At 43.8% G+C, this 24,466-nt stretch overlaps 1 protein-coding gene across 1 annotated transcript in view; it reads right to left on the bottom strand.

Moving 5' to 3' along the window:
- Nucleotides 1–511: 511 nt before the first annotated feature.
- Nucleotides 512–24,466, bottom strand: part of CCDC3 (coiled-coil domain containing 3) — a 104,522-nt gene continuing 80,567 nt past the window's right edge. Inside the window, exon 3 of the mRNA XM_006098222.3 lies at nt 512–2,212. Coding sequence (XP_006098284.2) covers nt 1,937–2,212 — 276 coding nt within the window. The 3' untranslated portion in view covers nt 512–1,936. The remainder of the gene's footprint in view (nt 2,213–24,466) is intronic.

The following is a 24,466-nucleotide window of genomic DNA, read 5'->3' as shown; positions in this document are numbered from 1 at the left end:
TTGCCATCCTTTCTGAGGAGCAGGCTAGGATAGCTCTGCTTTTCTGCAGGTGTGTTGAGAGATGGAAACCCCGAGAGAGGCAGGGTTAGGCCACATCCCAACAGGGAAAGCAAAGGAGGCTTAAGCTCGGTGTCCTAAATGCCCCAGGTGTTACTCACACATGCCCCCACCCCCACCCCCACCCCCGCTGAGGATCTAAATTGCCTTTCCAGGCCAAATCTTGACATCTCCTTGACCCAAAAGAAACACATTGCTTTACTTTTATGACTGAAATATTACTCATATTTATTGAAAAAGGAGAACATACTGCAGCTGTAGAGACCCAGCTTCCACAGTTCTGCAAACACTGACTATAAATCACCCTTAGGCTTGTCATTCCCTTCTGTGAAAGCAAAACCGCCCTAAGGAAATGTCCCCAGGAAGACTAATCTAGAAGATGCACCTTCTCTTGTACCCCACTAGGAAATATACAGCTAATAAAGTGCTGGCAGAAGCTTGGAAATGAGGCAGAAGCTTGGAAATGAAGTGCTCTTGAGCAAAAAGTTCCAATGCCATTCAGTCCAGGGCATATGCCACCAAGACCCAAGTGGCACAAAGTCCACCCCCGAGACTGGTTGCCAGTAGAACTGAAATCTTACAGTAACTGCCATTGCCAATGTCAAAGACAACAATCGGGCCTGTACTGTCGTGGGTGGTTTATGGGCAGCTGATCCCCCAGTGAAGGGCCAGAAGCTTCTCTCTGGAAAAGCAGGGGATGGAAACGTGGTTTGGAGGTCCAGCCATAGAGGATAACCAAGAGAGGACCCTCAACTGACCTCTCACTAACACAACTGGGGCTTGATTGAATGTGCCTAAGTCAAGAGCTCAAATGGCAGTTATAGTCAACACTACTTTTTACTTGTAGGACTGTAAAAAGGTTTCTATCCCAAGAGGATGAGTGTTTTGATTGTGTACAGGTGCAGTCACTATAGGTGCACGAATGTACAAACACTACTCCAGGGCAAGGTCAGTCCTGGCGGGTGGCAAGTGTTTGCATAAAGAAGCAAGAGATCGGAGCACCTGGAACAAGCCCTTTGGGAACCTGGATGAGAATAAGGTAAGGTCATCTGACCCCAATACGTAAGGAGGTGTCTTTACAGAAGACAGCTCACCTTGAATTTGGAAAAGTTGAAAGAAATTACTGAGCAAACAGAAGTTAAAATTTAGAAGGGGCAAAGTATAACTTCAGGTTTTCCAACTTCAGAATGTGGTGTGATGAAACCTGACAGGCCCCTAAAGGCCATGTCTCTCTTGATTAAAGCTGGTATTGGAAATTGGGTATAATTTCTCTTTTTAATGACCTACTGCCCAACTCAGTTCCCCTACCTGTGCTGAGCTCATTAAGTCTAATGTGCCTCAGCTGTGAGAAAATGCTGGCCAGAGGAGGGACACCCTGCACCTGTTACTTATAGGTGTTCTTGAGTGCTTAGCAAGGCCAGCATCCTCTTCCAAAGGTCAGAAAATGAGACATCAGATGGTTCTATGACATGATTCAGATCACTCCTCAGAACTAGTAGTTGTTCTGTAGCTCGGAGCTACAACCATACTACCTTCTCTTTTGAAATAGGCCCAAGCTCCGTGATGTCTCATACATTTAGAGAGTTTAAATGTTCTTTGCATTTTGCAGGCTGCTCCCAGAAGCTGAGGACAGGCCCTAGGCAAGCACACAGCCTCCAGGATGCTGCTGCCTCTGGACTTCAAAGCACTGTGTCTGGGACCAGGCCAGGTAGGGGCAACAAGACTTCCCCTTTAAACCAGCTAGACACTACCAAGTGCATAGTAAAAGTATCTTCTACAAGATCTGAAATATGTGTATGTCCAACACCATCATCACCCTCCATTCCCTGGAGAGAGGCAATGCACCCAGCAGTGTGGCTGAGGCACCATGGGGTCCTGGCTATCCCAGCAGGTAGGTGCTGCCTGCAGGTTCCCGCCTGAGGGCATTGATGTGCGGGAGGGCTCCCGCTGTGGCCGCCAGCTTCTCACTGAGCTTCTGGTTCACCAGTTCCAGGTGGCGGCCGTTCTTCCGCGCCTGCCTCAGAGACCGCTTGACCTTCTTCACCCGGTCCCGGAGCTGCCTGTTCCGCTTCTCGAGCGTGGCCACCTTCTGCTGCAGTTTCTTGACGTGGTCCTCCTCCTCAAACAGGGCCTTCTGCACCGAGGAGCACATGAGCTGGGGAGACAGACACCATGGAGGGAGAGGCAGGTGAGCTCCAGGAAACAGGCCCAGGTCAGCCCGCGTGCCCAGCCACACAGACCCTAATATCACCCACAGCACTGACTCCAGCACAAGGACACCCCTCATGACTCCTTCCTCAGTTTCACCCTGTGGATCCCGCCCTGACCTCAAAGATACACAGCGCCCCTCCTGTGCTTTCTATACTTGAGTTCCTTAGATAATCTTGTTTTACAGGATATTCTAAATACTTATCATTCCTATCAAAAAAGAAAGCTTCAGTGAATCAAGAAGTAAAAGACCAAAACCAGAGACAGAAAAATGCATAAAGAATATGGATAGTTCACAGGGAAAGTATTATAAATCTCTCTTAAACATAGGAAGGGCATCTTAACCTCCTCCCTCATAATAAGATTAATGCAAATTAGAGCCACAATGAATTGCTATTGCATCAGACAGACCTCAGTCCCAGCTGTGGAGCCTGCAGTGGTCCATGAACTGGCTAGCCCCTCTCAGGCAAAGGACCTCAAAGCAGATATACAGACGGCCAACACGTATATGAAAAGATATGCAACATCACTAATCATCAAGGAAATTAAAATCAAAACTACAATGAGGTATCACCTCACTCATTAGAATGGCTATCATCAAAAACATAAGCGATAAGTTATGATACAGGATGGTGACATAGGAGAATTTCAAACTCTCCTCCCTCCATAGATGCACCAAATGTACAGCTACATACAGAACAGTTTCCTATAAAGAAACCCAATAACTAAATGAGTGACTCCTACTCATTGGGCAAATGGGAAGGAAAAAACCCCACATTGAAATGGGAGAGAGAGGCTGAGCCACAAGGCTGTCATAAACCCCTGGTGTAGGAAGGGAACTCACAACTCCATGCTTCTCCCTAAGGAGTGAAGGGTCTGAACCACATGAGGGTTCCAACTTTTACGACCTGCACCTGGGAGATGAATCCCCAAGGAAAGCCAGTGGGGCTTGTGTCCATAAGGCTACAGCGAGCTGAGAAACAGTTCTTACAGGGCTCCCACATGGCCTCGCCCACCCCAGGGCCCAGCACAGAGGCAGAAGACTGAAGAGCACCAAGTCTTTCTGTGAAAGAGGCCTACTTGGTTATCTTAAAGTTGTAGCCCGAGAGGCTTCTAATTAAGTTCACATCTAGAGGCCTACTGCAAACTCCTCCAAATACTGTGGGCTCGGCCTCTGCCTTGCTCCAGGTGATTGGTACCACCCAGAGAGGAGCTTGGGCACACACTGGATGCCCCAGTGGTTGTGGCTGTGCCCAGGGGACACTCCTTGATCACTTGGTTCTGGTAGCCAGTGGGGCTCATGGTTGCAGATCCCATAGGACTGTAGAAAGTAGAGAACAGTTTTTAACCGGCTACCCCACTCGGCTCAGTGGGGGCAATGTTGTAGGCCACAGATTGAAACCCTCTGTGATCTGGCACAGTGAGAACCAACCCCAGGGCCTTCGAGCATATCAATAAACACGCACACTAAGAAGTCATGGATGACCTAGCTTCTCTTCCAAGATGCCCTCCTGAGTTGTTATGCCAGAAAAATGGAGACGTATTATGCGGGGAATAACATACCTTTCAACATTTTGTTTATTGTGGATACTGCCCCCAGACACCCACCTTTTACTGATCTTCGTCCCAATATCAAACTAATGTTTCTTCCTTCAAACACAGCACCTCTTTGATCCAACAATGGATCAGCTTTTAAAGCCTACTACACCTGCGGAGGAACTTTACCCAGGCCATTGCTGCAACTGAGGAAGATACTGATGCAATTCTGGAAGGATCGTAACATCTATGACTGAATCAGCACCCTTGCTTGGGCTTGGAATGATGTGACCGAAGAGTGTATGAATGGCATCTGGAAGAAGATACTGAAGGGGTTCATCCAGGACTTCAAGGGATTTGCCAAGGATGAGGTGCCTGCAAAAATCAAAGCTGTGGGTGAAGATGACACTGAGGAGCTCCTAGAGCTGGTTCCTGAGGAACTGACTCATGGGGAACAGGAAAGCATTGCTGAAGAAGAGGCAAGAGAAAAGGAAACTGCAGGAAAAGAAAAGGAAGAACCCTCAAGAGAACTCACAGTGGAGGGCGTAGCAGAAGCTTTTGCAGTCCTCAGGAAGCTCCTTAAAAAGTTTGAAAACATGGACCCCCAACACCAAAAGGTTTTCATTAATAGAGAGGAATGTTCATGTTGCATCATCTATGATGAAAAAAAGAACCCAGCAAACCATCATGGACCTGTTTCCAAAAAGAGTAACACCTCCTTCCCGAGGTGTTCCAGAAGAAGGCAGTGTTACCACCGGAGATGGCAGCTCCATGTTGTTGCCCCCGAAGACCTTCCAGTGGGACATGATGTGGAGCTGGGAGCCAGTGATATTGATGATCCTGACTGTGTGGGTCTAGGCCAGTGGTCGGCAAACTCATTAGTCAACAGAGCCAAATATCAACAGTACAACGATTGAAATTTCTTTTGAGAGCCAAATTTTTTAAACTTAAACTATATAGGTAGGTACATTGTTATTAACTTAATTAGGGTACTCCTAAGGCTTAGGAAGAGCCACACTCAAGGGGCCAAAGAGCCGCATGTGGCTCGCGAGCCGCAGTTTGCTGACCACTGGCTAGGCTAATGTGTGTGTGATTTGTGTCTTAGTTTTTAACAAAAAAGGTTTTAATAGAAAAAAGCTCATAGAATAAAGATATAAAGAAAATATATTTTGTTAGTTCATACATGGAATAAATAATAGAAGAAATTGGTAAAAAAAAAAAGAAGATATTTTTGTACAACTATACAATGTCTTTGTGTTTTATGCTAAGTATTATTACAAAAGAGCAAAGTAAAAAAGTTAAAATAAGCTAAGGTTTATTTGTTATACATTTAGTGTAGCCTGTGTGTAAGGTGATGTCCTAGGCCTTCACATTCACTCACCGCTCACCCAGAGCAACTTCCAGTGATGGTAAGTGCCCTATTAAGGTGTACCATTTCTTATCTTTTATACTGTACTTTTACTATATCTTTTCTTTTTAAAAAATATATATATTATTGATTTTTTTACAGAGAGGAAATGAGAGGGATAGAGAGTTAGAAATATTGATCAGCTGCCTCCTGCACACCCCCTACTGGGGGTGTGCCCGCAACCAAGGTACATGCCCTTGACCGGAATTGAACCTGGGACCCTTGAGTCTGCAGGCCGACACTCTATCCACTGAGCCAAACCAGTTAGGGCTACTGCATCTTTTATATGTTTAGATATGTTTAGATACACAAATATTTACTATTGTGTTACAATTGTCCACAGTATTCAATACAATAACATGCTGTACAGATAGATGTAATGGACATATAGTCTGGGTGTGTAGAGGCTGTACCCTCTAGGTTTGTGTAAGTGCACTCCATGATGTTTGCACAATGATAAAATCACTAATAACATATTTCTCAGAATGTATCCCTGTCCTTAAGTGATGCCTGACTGTAGTAAGGTGACAGCTTAATCACATATAAAGCCATTATGAAGGTTAAAAGATAAAAGTAGTAAAAATAACTATATCTACAATAATTTGTTAATGAATACACAAGATACAAAGATGTAAATTGTGACTTCAAAAACAAAATAAAATGTGTGTTGGGGGGGTTTGAAAATAAGTTGGTATAAACTTAACATAGACATAAATATAAGTTGTTTTATGTACACCTCATGGTAACCACAAAGCAAAAGCCTATAGTAGGTACATAAAAGACAAAGGAATCTTAATCATAATCTTCAGAATATCATTAAATCAGAAAGGAAGAGAGCAAGAGAAGAAAGGAACAGAGGAGGTACAAAACAGCCAGAAAACAATGAACAAAATGGCAATAAGTACATACCGACCAGTAATTACTTTGAATGTAAATGGCTGAGATGGTTTGGCTCAGTGGATAGAGCATCGGCCTGCGAACTGAAGGGTCTGGGGTTTGATTCCAGTCAAGGGCACATGCTCAGGTTGCAGGCTCAATCCCCAGTAGGGGGCATGCAGGAGGTAGCCTATCAATGATTCTCTCTCATCATTAATGTTTCTCTCTCTCCCTCTTTTTTCCTCTCTGAAATCAATTTAAAAAACATATATTTTAAAAATATATAATAAAATAAAAAGAGAGACATCCAACTATATGCTGGTTATAAAAAACTCACTTCAGCTTAAAGGGCATAAACAGAATAAAAGTAAAGGGATGAAAAAAGATATTCCATGCAAATGGAAATCAAAATAAAACTGACTGAGCTACATTTATGTCAGACAAATAGACTTTATAATAAAAATAAAGAAGGGCATTAAATAATGATAAAGGGATCAATCCAACAAGAGGATATAATATCCGTAAATATTTATTCCCCAATAGAGCAGTACCTAAAGATACAGGCATGGGCAAAAATAGGTTTACAGTTATAATACAAATAAATAACAACAAACTTTCACATACTCATAACTATAAACCTACTTTTGCCTACTCCTATATAAAACAAATATTAATACCTAAAAGGACAGATAGAAATACAATAATAGGGTAGTTTAATACCCTACATCGATCAATATATAGATCATTCAGACAAAAGATCAATAAGTAAATGTTGGTCTGAAGTAACACATTAGACTAGATGGACTTAACAGACATATCATGAATATTCCATCAAAAGCTACAGCATTTTTCTTAAGTGCACATGGAACATTCTCCAGGATAGATCATATGTTAGGCCACTAAACAAGTCTTAATAAATTTAAGAAGATTGAAATCATATTAAACATCTTTTCTACCCACAATAGTATGAAACTAGAAATCAAGTAAGAGAAGAACATTCGAAAATGGCAGCAGAGTAAGTGGAGGCTACACTGGCATGATCCTAGGACCAAACTGGAACTACAACTAAAATACAGAAAGACCATCCTGAATAATCAACTGAAGACTAGCTAGAGAGAACCCTGATAAGCAAGGATGGAAAGTGGAGAGTGCATAGAGACTGGTAGGAAGTGCAGAGGCACAAAAGGGCTGCCTGGGCTCTCACAGACAGCAGCTGAAGTTCCAGAGAGATATCTCAGTTGGGTAAGGGTGGGGAGGAGGAAGAGGAGAGGGTTTCTACTGAGAACTCTGGGGCCTAAATCCCAAGCTGGGCTCCCCAGTTCAAAAAAAGCAGCAGGGGTGCTATCTGCCAGGGAGAGATGGCTGGAAATGCAGGCACACTCTTAAGGGCAACACACAAAATTTTGTGTGTAGCCACTCACCTTGGGCTCTGGCAGAGGGAGGGCAGAATGGACTGGAGCTGTGTGAGCAGAAGCCAGGGTTGTGGGCTCTAGGGTTAGAGCTCAGAAGGCAGATACTCCATTTCCTGTGCTGAGTCATTCTCTCATACTGCAGAGCAGTGGTCATCAACCAGTGGTCCATGGACCACTTGTGGTCGGTGAGGTCCGAACAGTTGGCAACTGCTGCTGCAGAGGAAATGTTTCTCTGGCCTCTACCATCCAGGTAGCTTTTGTAAGGGGGGCGGGCGGGGGGGATTGGCACACCCTATTGAAAACCCCTTGCCCCACCCTATGGAGTTTCTGAGGCCCATTAAGTGACTGAGAATAACAGTCAGCCTGTAGGCAGAAGCAGTTGCACACCCTGTTGGAAAAACTCTCGCCCCACACTGTGGTTGATATCTGAGGCTAATAAAGACTGAATCATAATCAGACTGCAGGCAGAGGCAGATCTTTGGAGGCTTTGAGTCTTTGCCTGGTCTAATTCGGAGCCCGGAGCTAGGAAAAGCAGACGTTGGTGCAAATCTTGGTCCTTTCTAAAGGCATCCATCCCAGCAGGGGGAGCCACAAGCTGTGGAATGCTGATAGCTCCAAACAGGGTACTCAGGGTCAGTCAGAAACAGCGTCTGGCATTGTCCAGTATTAGAAATTGGGAGTGATAGCAGATCTACCTAATACACAGACATAAACCCAAATAGCAGCAAAATGGAGAGGCAAAAAAGCCCAAAATGAAAGAACAAGAGAATTCTCCAGAAGAACTAAATGTAATGAAAATATGAAATTTATCAGATATAGAGTTCAGAATAATGATGGCAAAAATGCTCAACAGCATGAGAAAAGATATAGTAACTATGAAAAAAAAAGACAAGTCAGAAATTGACAGCACTAAAAAAGAACATATTGGGCCCAGCTGGCATGGCTCAGTGGTTGAGCATTGACCTATGAACTAGGAGGTCATGGTTCAATTCCTGGTCAGGGCACATGCCCAAGTTGCGGACTTGATCCCCAGTGTAGGACATGCAGAAGGCAGCCAATCAATGATTCTCTCTCATCATTGATGTTTCTATCTCTCTCTCCCTTTCTTTTCCACTCTGAAATCAATATATATATATATATATATACACACACACATTTTTAAAAGAACACATTGGAAGGAATACACAGCAGATTAGGGGAAGCCAAAGATTGGATCAGTGAATTAGAAGACAGGCTAGAAAAAAATCACTCAGAGAACAACAACAACAAAAATTTAAAAATAGAACAGCTTAAGGGGACTGTGGGATACTGTGCAATGTAACAATATTCACATCATAGGAGTACCAGGAGGGGAAGAAAGTCACTCTGAGAAGGCACCAAAAAAATAATCTGTGGTCTTTTGAAATGTCGTGAAAGTGAAAATTAGCCTAATAGCTGATCTCTGGACAACAAAGACCCAGATAGCCACTGGGAGCAAGATCAGATGGTAATATGCTCTGTGGGGAAGGTCTTAGCTCAGTCCTGAGCTCTGAGAACGAAAGTGGTAACAAGTCCATCTTAAACAGTACTACTTAAACAGTACTGCTGGGATGGCTTCATGTGACAATGGAAGGGGGCACCCAGAGCCATGGGGCCACTGACCCAGCCACATCTATGGCTCTGGGACCCAGAATGGGGCTGGCACCCAGCATCTCTGACCCTAGTGGTCTACCGATTTCATCAGCACTTGCTCTGCTTTTCTAAAGAGGCCACAAAGGAACAAATAACAGAACAAGAATCAGACCCATTAGACTGGCTACACTCCTGAATGTTCTGGGAATATGATCCCCGCCTTTGAAAAAACAGTATCTTCTGCAATTTCACGAGGGCAAGAGAATGCATCACCATTGTAGAGGATTTAGAAAATTATTTGCAAAGGGGTCCCAGGAACTGCAAAGAGAAGAAGGATGACTGGGGTTTCATTGGGCAGCTTCTGTGAAGACCTGAGCCTTCTCCAAGGAAATTCCACAAGAGGGGAAACAATGGCGGCTGTGTGATCTCAGACAGGAGAGCCTCTCCACCATGGTATCCACCCCTTTTAGGGCCCTACAGCCACTCAGCCTCACTTTGGAGTTGTATATTCCTTCCAATGCTCTGTTTATTAGTCTGCTGGCTACCTGATGATAATCAAGTGGCTGTTTCATGTAGAAAGTACCACAAAGTAGTTATTTTGAGTAATTTTCAGAATAGAATCTGTAACTGATACTTTCATGTCCTGACTTGGATCCAGTTTGGACTTTGACCCATGAAATCTGCCATCCTTTGCCATCTTATTGCCACGCTTTTGTAATGAATGGCCCACACTCAATGCTCTAAGCCTGTATCTAACTCAGTCGCTGGCTCTCTAATAAAGTTGCCTCATGGGAGCAGGGGATGGTTAACAGAAGAGATGGGTGAACTCATTACTTCAGGAAAGCCATTGGTTTTGGGCAGAGTGGTTCCAGATATCAAGAACCCCGACAGAATTCATTCTTCAGGCAAGAGGAAGCCATCCTCCTTGTTTGGATTCCAAAGAAGGGGCTTGCGAGTGAGTCCTGGCCATCAGTGTGAGTTAGAGCCTTGCTACATGTGGTTCCTGGACCAGCTACATCAGCATCACCTAGAGCTCGTGAGAACTGCGGAATCTCCAGACCTCCCAGACCTACTGAGTCAGAATCTGCATGGTAACAAGATCCCCAGGTGATTGGTGGGTACGATAGCTGTTGGTCCACATGGGGGCAGGTCAGGAAGGCCAGAGATGCTGGGTGCCAGCCTCATTCCACCAGTTCCTTCCAGATTTCTCTCTTTGACACAGAGATGAATATGTGTCTCTATATCATTTAGTTCTAGGTTATCTTATTTTCTGTTAAAATCACTTCTAATATACAAAGTGTTTTCCTCTTAAAAGAAAATCCTGGTAACCACTGTCAACCTAACCATCATTCATTATCATGGTGAGCTATAAGGGCCTGCAAAAGCGCCTATAGGTCTGGGCTCACCACTGGCCCCAAACCATTAAGCTAGTGCAGTGGTCGGCAAACTTTCGGCTCGGCAAACCACAGCTCGTGAGCCACATGCGGCTCTTTGGCCCCTTGAGTGTGGCGGTATTTTGTGGAAGACCCACACTCAAGGGGCCAAAGAGCCGCATGTGACTCACGAGCCGCGGTTTGCCGACCACGGAGCTAGTGGAGCCTCCCCGCCCCCCGGCTGCTCATTAGAATCACCTAGGAAATGTATATGAAGTATATGAATGTATATGCCTGCACCCCACCCCAGACCAATGAGATAGGAGTCTCTGAGATGGAGGCTTGGGCATCACTTTTTTTAAAGGGGCTTCTCAGTAATTTAATAAGCAGCTAGGCTTGAGAACCATTTCTCTAAGATTTGAATCACTGTTTTTGAGGTGGAAACAAGATTTATGCAACTAAATAACTGTGCCAATTCCCACCGCCTACTCTCATTGTAAACCTCACTCTGAGCCTGCACTTCACTTCATTCCCTATGCTCTAATTTTAATTTGCTGCTTCCAGTCTTTTGTGTGCAGAAAACCATAACACCACGGTTATTAGGACTGTAATAGTCTGAGATCTCACCAATGTGTAAAACATAGAAACTGATATGTAGATGTTAAGGCATGCATGCTAGTCGCCTAGAGTGGTTTTTTAATTATTCCTAGGTCTGGGCCATAGGTGAAATGATTAAGTGAGCTCAGGGTAAAAGGCATGTTATAGCCTTTCTCCAAAGGGATGAAAGTTTCTCTCTGGATTAAAAGAGAATCTGGGACACAGATATTCTCATAAAACCCAGGGAGTGATCCTGGCTTTACCCACTGTCTGGCTACTATCTCTCTCTTTAAATTTGACCAAGTTTCTGTGTTTATATCCTAGGTCAGAACCTAGTTGTATCTTAATTTTTCCAAATATTTTAGCCAATTTCCCAAACACTACTGAGTAAATTATCTTTCCACGCAAGATTTCTGACACCACCACTATTGAATGCCAAGTTCCCATGTAGAAATGAATCTGTTTCTGGGCTATATTCTGACCCATTTGTTTGCCATTATGCTAAAACCACACTTTAAAAAAACTATGAGTTTGAATTTGAAATACTTGGTGGGTTAGGTCCTCTCTTTTTGTTCTTTTTCAAAATTATACTCCTTTGCATCTCTGTATTTTTCTTAATACTTTTGGGATTTGGGGCATTTCATTGAATTTGTATAGTTTAGGAAAACCTTTTGTATTCTTTAATAAAATTTTATAACTTTTCCCATAAAAAAAGAATAAGGTTTGTAAAGTAAGGCTTGAGCTGCAAGTTACCTCTGCTTGGAAATAGCCATTGATCCCCAACGTATACCCTGCAATACAGTAACATGGAGAAGAGTCACCTGCTTTGGTTTGAGTCCTGCCTCTTCCACTGAGGAGCAGTGTCACCTTGGCTAGCTTCTCAAGCTTATGATAGTGGGATCTCTGCTGCACCTGCCAGACCCCCTGAGGGAGTAAAGTCATTGTTTCCCCAGATTCCTGGCATGCTGACAGCCCTCAGCTGAGCCTCTCTCCAGAAACTACCCCTAACTTAAGAGAGCTGCCTCGCTCCCATATACCTCCTTCCCAGGGTGCCCACAGCCAATGACTGCTTAACCAAGGATATGAAAGCCAGGGTCCTCCTCCCAGCCTGGATCATTTCTGAAGGGTCCTCCCAGCCTCGGAGCACACCTGAGGTAGGCTATGGCCTTGGTGAGACTGCATCGCAGTCCAGCTTCTCCCACTGCTCAATCCTGCTCTCCCCTCTCCTTCCCTCCCCTCCCTCGGGTGTTGAACCCTGGAGCACTCAGTAGAAGACAAAAACCTCCTGCACATACTCAGCTCAGTCTGCTTCCCAGAGGACCCAGCCTGCAGCACTCACTGCCCTCATGTGTGCTATGGGAGAATCATGGTCCTGTCTTACGGGGTGTTTCAAAGATTGAATGCGCTTTACTTGTAAAGTACTCAGAACCATACCCTGTGCTGGTGTCTGAATGTCTCTCACCAAAATTCATACGTTGAAATCCTAATGTCTGATGTGATGGTATTTGGAGGCGGGGCCTTTGAGGGGTGATTAGGTCTTCAGGGCACAACCTTCATGAGTGAGATTAATGTCCTTATAAAAGAGACCCCACAGGGCTCCCTCACCCCTTCTGCCACATAAAGATAAGAAGTCTGAGACCCACCCAGCCGGTGTGACTCAGTGGTTGAACTAGGAGGTCACAGTTGGATTTCTGGTCAGGGCACATGCCCGGGTTGTGGGCTCAATCCCCAGTAGGGGGCATGCAGGAGGCAGCTGGTCAATGATTCTCTCTTGTTGATGTTTCTCTCTCTCTCCCTCTCCCTTCCTCTCTGAAATCAGTAAAAATATATTTTTAAAAAAGAAGTCTGCGACCTCGAAGAAAGCCCTTACCTGGCCATGCTGGCACCTGGATCTTGGACTTCGAGCCTCTAGCACCGTGAAAAAATAAATCCCGTTTATAAGCCATCTAATCTGTGGAATGTTGTTATGGCAGCCCTGTGCTGGTGTCTGAGTGGACTACGATAGAGTAAGTGTCCACTAAATGTTAGTCATTAGTATGGCATCTTTTAAAACCCTTAGCCTTTGTGATTAGACTTGGCCTAGATCTCCAGTCTCGTTTTTCATCCCTCTGTTCATCCACTTTATGCCCAAAGCAACCTGTCTCCTGGCTGTCCCCAGTAATCCTGTTCTTTTCCATCTCCGGGCCCCGCCACACTCTTCCTTCCTCCTGGAGGCCTGTCTGCCTCGCCTCTGTCTGGCAATGCGGTAACCATCTGTGGGCCCTTCCCTGACACTTTCCACAGGCTCTCCAGGTGTACATCACCTTTCCTGCTCCCGTGTCCATAGTGCCCCTACAGCTGCCCGTACAGTACATACCAAGCACCACACAGCATGGGGCACACACTCACTGAAGGACAACTCCACCTGGCTCTTTGTAGCCTTGTCGCCCTGGCCATTTTAGGGATACGATACAAAATCCGAATCAAGTCAAATGTTCCAAAAATACCTGTCATTTAATAAAGAGCTGTGGCCTCTTGAGGTTGCCACTGGGGGAGACCACAAGTGCAACACTGTCCTCTTCTGGACAAAATGAGCCCCCTCAGAAAGAAAGAAAGGAAACAGGAGACACCCTTGAACAACACAAAGGTTAAGGGTACCGACCCCTGTGCAGTTAAAAATCTGAATGTAACTTTTGATTCCCCCAAAACTTAGTTGTCTCTTGGTATCCATAGGGGATTGGTTCCAGGACCCCTGTCAGATACCAAAATCCAGGGGTGCCAAGTCCTCTGTATAAAATGATGTTGAACAATACACACAGTGGGCCCTTCACACCCAGTTTCCCACACACAGACTGAAAATAGTACAGGTAGTTCATTTTAAAAATCTGCATATAAGTGGGCCTGTGTAGTTCAAACCCATGTTGTTGAAGGGTCAACTTGGAAGTGTGTATTGTGAGGGTTGGGGTTGGGGGAGTGAAGAGAGTGTAGTTATTAACTTGAGTTGGATTAGACAACTAAAGATCTGAGTGAAATATGTCATTCTCAATCCCCACAGCCTCTCTTTGATAGGGGTAAAATTTGAATAGCAGCAGAAAGACACCAGAAGGACTCTTAGTAACTTGTCCAGTGACCAAGGACACTTAAGCGAGCCCATGGTCTTCATCTCCGCAGAAAAGTGGGCTGTCACAAGTAGGGAGACCCTAGGCCAGGGGTAGGCAACCTTTTTGTGAGTGTGTGCCAAAACCAGCAAAATCTCTGACTCAAAATTCTTCTGCGTGCCAACCCTAATTTTTTGAGAACATGTTACGCCTACTTGTTATCTCTTAAGGTGTACGTATGTGAAGAACCTTGAAGAAATAATAAAATTCATTCGAGCGACAAAAACACAGTATATGATGATGAAAAATACATTTATTTTGTAATGTATACATGTACACTGATAGTCCGACAGAAAACTTTATGACTCCGTTTGATATTATCAGTGGGACTTTTGCTGCTGCATCACTGATGACAGAGATTTTACATCAGGTTTATATTTCGTGACCTTCAGAGATATGCACGAGCTACTACTTTCATCCGTCAGGCTACTCCTATTACAAGACTTAACAAAATTCATCGCTGAGAACAAAGATTCACAAGCGTATGTGGATGAAACCAAAACACTGGTTGGATCTAGGAAGGCAGGGAGAGTTAAGGCAGAGGCATAGAAATTGCTCTTCCCCTCTCTCGTCAATCCATGTCTATGGTCTTTAAGATAACTTGTTATGTAAAATTATTTATCTAAGATGCACCTACACTGAATTTATCTGAAAAATAAAAAAAGTCAATATTAAGAAAAAAATTGTAAATGGAAGATTATAAGAAAGGGTTTCACATGCCAGCAAAAGTTACTGGCGTGCCATGTTTGGCACGCGTGCCAGGGGTTGCCCACCCCTGCCCTAGGCCCTAGGAGCAGAGGGTAACCCCATAATAGGATGAAGCCACTGCCAACAGTATCTCAAGGAGGGCCCCCTGAATTCTGACCATTGCCTCAAAAGAAAATTATTTTCATCAAGAAAGCAGGAATTTCCACACAAGAGCTGTACTTTCAAATAGGTGTGTTTCTTTAAGAAACTGTGCTTTCTCTGGAATACTTTCCAAATGGCATTAATCTCTTTAGAAAACTTATTATATATATGGTTAAGACAGTATTTGCTTATTTAGCTTTGTTGTACCTTTTAATAAGCTGAGAAGAGGAGGGGAAAGGCCAGGCCAAGCTGAAACAGGTACTGCCACGTTTCCTTTGAAGAGGAACCCAAGAGAAACAAATGATCCCATCAGGGGGCCCGAAGCAACAGATTCCTAATGTACAGTCCTTCCTCGGGCCCGAGTCACACCAGTGCCTATTGGCTAAGGAGGAGAAGCAGACGCCTGTCAGATGTCTGAGCACCCCTCCCCACCCCCCACTTCCCCTACCCCCACCCCCGCATTCGCCTGTGACAGTCTGCTTTTCCCTGGAAAGCCCCTGCCCGTGCCCTACAGAGTGCTTGCTGCAGGGGGGTGAGAAGGTTGTCATAGGGGAGCCTCTTCTTTTATTCTCAGTAAGAAAAAAGGTAGACTGGGATACCCACTCCTTATCTTTTTAAATAACACCTTTGAAACTATATAAGCAACACATATTCATTGTAAAAAATTGTTTTAATTATGAGACAAAAAAAAGGACAATCCAAGTCACCTAATTCTATCACATAGAGGTACTGTTGACATTTTAATATATTCTTCCTGGGATTGTTTTTTAGGAGTAGAGATAATATTTTAAGCAAAATTAGAACCGTGCCATCGTTGGATTTTCTGTTCTATCATGTTCCCTTTGGCATTTCACATGGCTGTTTCCTAGACTTCGTTTGTACGCTTCCCTTGAGCACTGAATTGGAAGCTGGGAGGCTGAGTCAGGTGGCTGGGCCTCACAGCCATGAACTGCAAGACTAGATCCCAGTTGTTAATCGTCCTCTCTCTTTATGGCCACGAGCCAACAGGAAGGGTGCTGAGATGGGCGTTTTTACATCAGTGAGGATGAGTGATCTTAGTGTGGCCTTTTTTTTGGGGGGGGGGATACCTGTCTCCTATGACAGGACAAACCCGTGGAGGGTGTCTCACCTGTACCTTTACCTAAAAGTTTCCTGTGTGTTCTCTGGTCTGCCCAGGAAACATGCACAATCAACATCATGAAAGGTAAAGGGACCATATACAGTTGTCTCTAATGATTTGTAAAGAAATCATTTCTAACATTTTCAGCTTCCATATGTTCATTCATTCCAGCAAGAAGCATTTATTATTCCTTGCCTGGCATTGTGTGTTGCAGAAAGTTTTTCTGAATTATTCTGCAATATACTGGTAATCTCCATACCCAGCTAAACAGAAAGTATAGTAACAATTACTATTTCACAACAGCAAACCTACTAAATGCTCAAAAGGATTATTGCCTTCACGAATGCTTTCAACTTAAATCACCACCTATAAAGGCAAGACAAAGTGCACTTTCTGAAATGTTAAAAATGAGTGGGAGGGAGTCCAAAAGCAACAGCATAGGCAAAACAGCTTGCCTTTTTAAACACTTGTTCCCATTATTGGGATTCAAAAAAGAGAAGGGAGGAAAAAGGAGAGAATCAAAATCTAGAGCAGGGGTTAGTCAACTATGGCAAAATGCAGTCCAACACTTGCTTTTACAAATAAAGTTTAATTGGAACACAGCCACGTTCATTTGTTTATATGCTGTCATGGCTACTTCCATGCCACATGGCAGAGTTGAGTACTTGCAACACAGTCTGGTCCAAAAAGCCTAAAATGTTTACTACCTGGCACTTTACAGGGGAAAAAATCCTAAACCCTAACCTTGGGAGGGGCTTAAAGCAAGTGGAGATGCCAAGGCAACAACTGGATGAATTTGAAGGGAAAGAGCCAAAGAATGAAAGGAGGGTAAAGGGACAGGGAAACACCTGGCACCAGAGGCTCCCAGGACCCTCAGCGCCCACCTCACCTCTCTCACTCCACTCTGAAAACACTGATCTGTGCTTATTGCTTTCAGTTGCCAGGTCTTAGCTCAAGTTCTCAACAATCCCTGTCAGCAAGGATCCTTTTGACTCCATCTCAACAGACTGCTGCCAATTTCAAGCCTCCAGATAGAGATGAACAAAACAGCTCTTTCCAAAATGACTAGCAACCGTTTCTAAAATGCTTCCCCAGCAACTGGACAGATAAGCTTTCTAGAACCTACAAATGTGCACGGCCCACGAAGATCAGGGATTAATGTGAAGATCAGGGGATCGGTGACCTAGACTTGCATTCTGTCAGTTCTGTAAAGTTTACATTGTGCTGTTTTCTGACCCGGCCGAGGGCAGACACCAACATTCCTTCATTCTCCGTGTGATTCGGGTATTCGGGGGTTGGTGGAAAGCTCCCAGGCCTCAGCCCCAATGCTCCACACCATTGTCTTCAGCCCTGAGACAGATGTGTGAGGAGGTGGCAGCAGGTTCAAGTAGTGCACAATGGTTTCCTGACGGAGTCAGCCCCACCAGGCTGGATGGCACCCAGAGCTACTGAAAAAGCTTCCAAACCACAGAAGTGACAGCAAGGCAGTTCTCCTGAGGACTCTGGAGAAACCTGCGACTGTATTTGACTTGGTAGCTGGTTCTCTGCTCCACCCAAAAGCTAGAGTTGTCTTCCTGTGCCAGGAGCCCAGCAGAAGGGGAAGAGAGTGCCCAGATAGACTGTGGCTGGAAGGTGAGGGGAGTGAGAACAGGAGAGCAGGGACTGGGGTCAAGCAGGAATTCAGGAGGGAGCTGTGGTGGGAGGGCTCTCCCTCCCTCTGCCCCTCAGCACTGACCCCAGAGCGCCCCTCCCACCACTTGGCCCCAGCAAGCAGGAGGCTATCTAGCATCTGGGGTTGGAACATGGGCAAAACTGTTCAGAATCAGGCAATACGACCCTTTCTGGCTCCCCCATTATCTGCCGGTGGGGCCCTGCATAAGTCAGTGAAGCTGCCTTAGCTCAGTCTCCTCATTTACACAACAGGGATGATAATGCCTCTGCCCAGATTTCCTTTGAAGATTACGTCAGATGCTATAGGTAGCACGTTTGACCTAGCCTTGGCATAGAGTGAACAATAAATGGAGCTTTTATTATATTACTAGAGGCCTGATGCACAAAAATTCATGCAAGAGTAGGCCTTCCTTCCCCTGGCTGCCAGCACCTGGGACCCAGGCTTTCCTCCTCCAGCTGCCACCAGCAGGCACCCGGGACCCGGGCTGGCTTCCCTCCAGCCCTGGCTTCATCAGGAAGGACGTCCGGAATGACATCCGGTCTAATTAGCATACTACCCTTTTATTATTATAGATTATTCATTCTGAGTTTGAGTTTTCCTGATCAAATTGCTACTCCCTGACTCTCTCAACTGGCTGCACCTTTGCATGTGTAGTTAGGTCCTGCTTAGAAAATCTCTACCAACCCACAATCCTCACACTTTAATCTAACTCATGAAATTCTATTTATCTTCTAAGTCTCAGTTCAAGGGTCACGTCCTCTTTGAAGCCTTCCCTGATTCCTCCAGGCAGGGCCATGTTAACTATCCCCTGATTCCTCTGTCAAATTTATTGCATCGTGCTCATTAGCAAGTCTCACTCTCTCTTAGACCATAAGCCTATCTTTACAAGGGCTCTATCTTTTCATCTTTTCATCCAACACCTAACACGCAGTAAGCATTTAATTAATGGAGGAGGGATGCAGGTTGAAACAGAAATAAGTTTCAATGACTTTTAAATGGGCAACAAACGGAGAAGCAGGAGCTACCATTGGAAAGTGGGTGCTAGGTTCCCCATGATCCTTGTGAAGTCCTGTTTCCCAAGAAGAAAATCGGTTTTGACTACTTGTTCTGGGTAGATCAGAAACTGGCTTTCAATATCACTAAAACTAGTGCTTTTATTTTCTATAGTCTCCCTACACCCCTGACTGGATTAGTTTGTATAGCCCTGTACCAAATCCCACAAAGGTTGCAGGTCATGATGGAGATGAGAAAAGACAGTGAATTTTAGAGGGGTGATGCCAGGTTACAGAAAATGTAGGTAAAGTTAGGAGATGGGATCACATTTCAGAGGCTGCAGAGAGGAGGGAGGAAGGGGACCGTTCTTAGACAACCAAAGCATGAATTGTGAACTGACCATTGTTAAAACCAGGAAAGACTGCACTGCCTTGGGTCTCTTCCTACCATCGTGGAAAGAAAGGTTGTTGGTTAAGTTCAGTTACAGAGAAATACATTTATATCTTCAGATAAATCAACTACAAAGTATTGCCCAACATGGGTCTACATAGTGCTCATCTCTGAGATGCTTGCATGGGGACAAAGGGGTTCTTCTGGTCAAAAAAAGTTTAGAAATGCTGCATATTATGTCTCCCTTTGCTGTAATGCTCATTAACATATCTGCCACTGCACATTGGTCCTAGATTATGTAAACCTCTGTTACTCTGTTTTACCCCAAATCTCATCTGACCATGCAGAGCCCTCCAACAGACAACAAGAACTGACTACAGGCTGCAGAGATGTTTGATCCTCTTGGCCCTGGAGGTGCCCCAAGCCCCCAGCCAATCCGTTCAGCTATGGGCAGCCTGCTGCATTTTTCCCAAAGAATTTTTTCAATGTCCATAACAAAAATCTTACTGTTATAGTTGAAAATGGCCTAAGTATAGAAGTTTAGTAACTTTTTAAATAAGTTAATTTGAAGATATTTTAATCACCACTTGTCAAAAGGAATGACTTTCTTATTGCATCCCACTGCTCTCACTATATATATTATTATTACTCAATTGTATGCATGTGGCCTCACTGACAGGAACTGGACTTGTCCCATTCTGTGGCATTTCCGTCTAAGTTCTGAGCCTCTGTGGGTGAATCTACATCTCACCCAGGGAGTTTTGCAAATATAATTTTCTGTTGTTTATGATGTAGAAGACTTGGAAGCACTAGGCCACAGAATACTGATTCCAACCCACAATGCTTTTCTAGACCTACTGCTGAAGGGGAGGAAATACTGAAACACAGATCCTAGGGCTCTCATTCAGTGCCCAGCACTTTCTGTGGTGCAGTGGAGAAAAGACTGCCAGGTAGAGTAAGAAGGAAGCTGTTTTATTTTGTTAGGATCCCAGAGAATCAGCATCACAGTAGAGGGGCACCTCCATCCAGTCCCACTGATGAGTGAGTGAGCTTACTGAGTCATGGTCCTCTCTGAACCTCAGTCACAGCCTCTGAAAGATATCTTCTACCTCTAAGGCCTCTGAATGTTTGCACAAAGCTTCCTTGAGCATCTCAGTCCCTAGCTGGCCAGTCAGCCAGGGCTGGGATTCCCTCCCATGAACACAGCAGGCAGGAAACAGGCCCGCTACAGACTTGCTGATGCGGGAATTCCCTTCGGAGGGATGGGTGCTGTTCATGCTCACTGGAACCTCAGGGTTCTGTAAAGATCTGCCCACTGGCCTTCTGATGTGTGTGTACTCAGCCTCCAGGGAATCTTGAGCTATGAGAGAGGAAGTATGAAAGGGTTGATGATGTAGCCTCCTCCTCTAAACCCAGCAGTTCACAGATGTGCTACCCATGGGGATGGGGACCAAGTTCACTGCTGAGAGAGGTGCACTGAGCCACTGATTGGCTTTCTAAGCTCCATGCTTCAGGTCACTGCTGTTGCCCCAGGGAACAGCAGTAGGTCATTAGCTAAGTCAAAACTTCCATTTTACCCTGTGGAGCTCTGAACTCGCCCAAGGTGATCTCAAGGCAGTCCCATCAGATCTCAGTGCATATAGTGAAGCTGCTGAGACTGGGAAGGCTGGACTATGGACCACTGGGATCCATAAAGGAGGGGAAGCCTTTCCTATAGGAAAACTGGCCCAGAGCCAAGGTTGGCCTGCTCCACCCCTTCTCTCTCCACCAGCACTGTTGGCCTGAGCCCCTTCTGATCTGATGTCCATTTCACTGGGGCCTCTCATGGTCATGGGTTCCAAGTACTTGGGGTTTAGTCGCCAGCCCTTCTCCTGCAAAGGGCAGCTAAGGACTAGGCTTCACTTTTCCTCCTGATGGTTGTGTGTTTTCCTGGCATGGTCACCACTGGCTGAAAACCCCAAAGGGCTCTGCCACCCGCCCTGCTGGGGAATGTGATGGAGATTTACGAGCTGTGCGCGCGCTCCTGTTTACTTCGCAGGGACTGATGACTTGTCCACACGGCCACATCCAGGGCCTGACTCAGCTGAAAGTCTGTTTAGGAGATATTTTTCAAACCCAGATACTGGCTTTTCTGCTACTGTATTAAGACAGGTGGCCCTGCATATGCAAAAGAATGAAATGACACTATTTGACACCATACACAAAAATTAAACCCAAAATGGATTGAAGGCTTAAATATAAGACCTGAAATTAAAAAAAAATACATAGAAGAAAACATAGGCACTGAACTTGTGGACCTCAGGGGGGCTTTCATGAACTTGACCCCAAAAGCAAGGGAAGTTAAAGCAAAAATAAATGAATGGGGCCCTAGCCAGTTTGGCTCATGGATACAGCATCAGCTCATGGACTGAAGAGTCCTGGGTTCAATCTGGTCAAGGGCACATAACTCCGTTGAGGCATGTGCAGGAGGCAACCAATCAATGAGTTTCTCTCACATTGATGTTTCTCTCTTACTCTCCCCTTCCCTTCCATTCTCTCTAAAAATCAATGAAAAATATCCTCAGGTGAGGATTAACAAAAAAATAAATTAAATTAATTGGACTACATCAAACTAAAAAGCTGCACAGCAAAAGAAAGCATCAACAAAACAAAAAGTCAACCAATAGGATGGGAAAATATATTTGCAAATACCACCTCTGATAACGGGCTAATATCTAAAACATACAAAGAACTCATACAACTCAACAACAGCAATAAAAAAAAAATCCAATTAAGAGTGGGCAAAGGACCTGAACATACACTTCTCCCAAGAAGACATACAAATGGCCAAGAGACATGTGAAAAAATGGTCAACTTCACTAGATATAAGAGAAATGTAAATTAAAATCACAATGAGGTACCACCTTACATGAGTTTGAATGGCTATTACCAATAAGACAAGAAATAACAAGTGTTGGCGAGGGTGTGGAGAAAAGGGAACACTTGTACACTGCTGGTGGGAATGCAAATTGGTGCAGCCTCTATGGAAACATTATGGAGGTTCCTCAAAAAATTAAGACTAGAACTACTATATGACCCAGCAATCCCTCTTCTGGGTCCCTACCTGAAATTTTTGAAAACACTCATTCATAAAGATATATGTATCCCTCTGCTCATTGCAGCATTATTCACAGTAATCAAGACATGGAAACAACCCAAGTGTCCTTCGATGGATGAATGAATAAAGAAGATGTGGCACATGTATACAATGGAATGCTATGCAGCCATAAGAAAGATGAAACACTGCCATTTATGACAACACGGATGGACCTTGAGAGTATCATGCTAAGTGAAATAAGTCAGATGGAAAATGACAAGAACCATATGATTTCAGTCATATGTGGGATATAAAACAGAAAGCAACAAATGAACAAACAAACTCATAGAAACAGACAATATTGTGGTGGTTAACGAGGGGAAAGGGATGGGAGACAGGCTCTAGGTGGTGAGCACACAATGCAATATACAGGTTATGTGTTATAGAATTGCACACCTGGAACTTATACAATGTTATTAACTAATGTCACCCCAATAAATTTAATTTCAAAATAAGAGCTGGGGGAGGGGTTTAGCAGGACCTCACTTCAAACCTGGCTCTGATACTTCTGGCTTGGCAGCTGTTTTTCTTCTTTCACAAAGTAGAGATACTGATAATATTGTTCAGAATATGCACAGATTCCCTTGGTAAGCCTTAAAGCCACTAAATATTAACTGTCATTCTTACATACGGTTGGGCTCTGTCAATAACCTCATGTCCAGAATCAATTCTCAATATTTTATTAGGGAAAAATATTATTGAAAAACTTTGAAACAACAAATGGCAAACGGATACTAAAGCACTGAAGTGACATGTTTCTGCCAACTTTCAAAGACTGTCCTTTCTGGCTTGGTATCTGGCACAAGTCCTCGCAAACTTGAAAGTTTCAATAACATGTCAGGGTAAAATTTACATATGAAGACATTAGATTACAGAATCCCTCCTCCCGCCCCACCCCCACCCAGTGCAAGGTTCTGAACAGACTCTGTAGCAAATGAAAAATAGGTATTAGCTGTGAGTTATAGATATGCCTTAATTCTTGTTCCATTATACAAATAACTTAAGTTATTCCTAGCAACCTCTTCAGCAGTTTGCTGTTCCATCTTTCTGGGATGCTGTTCCATGATGCTGTATGGCAAGCTAATTCTCATCCTCTGTTTCTTGTGTCACCTTCTCAGTTATCTTTCCCTACCTTCCTGTGGGGGGCCTCTCCTAATGACTCTATCTCAGAACTCTGCCTGTGGCCCTAATAGCTGCAAATTATCAGGTTTACTTATTAATGGTTAATTGCCTTTCCTCTGCTATACTGCCTAACAGAGTGCCTTACCACAATAAGTGCTCAAAAGAGTCACTGTTAATCAAATAATGAATTCTAAAACTATCATATGCTAGTTATTTTAAAAATTGAACTACTGAAAAATAGAAAAAAAAGTCACCTATCATTTCACCACTGAAAGACAACCTTCATTTCTTTTTTACTGGCATGATTGTTTTAACCTGGTTATAAACACACTATTTTCAATTTTGCTTTTTTAATCTTCAATTTCATAAAAAAACAAGGATTTCATTATTCTAATGTCTGCAACTACATTACTCTTTAATTTACTTCGCCATACCTTTTGTTGGACACACAGGCTATTTCTAAACATTGTACTCTTTTAAATAGTGTTAAAGAAAATAAAACACCACATTTTTCTTTATCAGGATTATTTCCTTAGGGTTGACACTTGGAAGTAAAATTATTAGATAATTAGATTTAATGAACATTTCTAAGAATGTTACCAAATTGTTTTCTAAAAGTATACTAATTTAAGGTTTCATTTTTCATATTTATTTCTTTAATTTACTAGAACTTATTTGGCTTTTTTGCAAGTCCTTGTGACTCCAACAGGGCATGATATAAGTATATAATTTTTTTCCAAATAGCAAATCAATGTACTCCTCCGCATTTTATTAGATACCCTCCCTTCCCCACAGGTTATATACCCTCCTCCTTAGGCTTCTGACTTATACTCAGGTCTGCCTGGACCTACTTCATACTGGTTAGCTGTGGGTTAGTATACCAAACCCATGTGGCTTTTATTACGTTAGTTTTAATATGTGATAGGATATTCCTCTTTCTCAAAAAAATTTTGGCCAAAATTTTTAAAA

This window comes from Myotis lucifugus, unplaced genomic scaffold (genome assembly GCF_000147115.1).
Source record: "Myotis lucifugus unplaced genomic scaffold, Myoluc2.0 scaffold_223, whole genome shotgun sequence".
Taxonomy (NCBI): Eukaryota; Metazoa; Chordata; class Mammalia; order Chiroptera; family Vespertilionidae; genus Myotis; species Myotis lucifugus.
The sequence above is the reverse complement of the archived record's forward strand: the minus strand, read 5'-3'. Positions and strand labels throughout refer to the sequence as shown.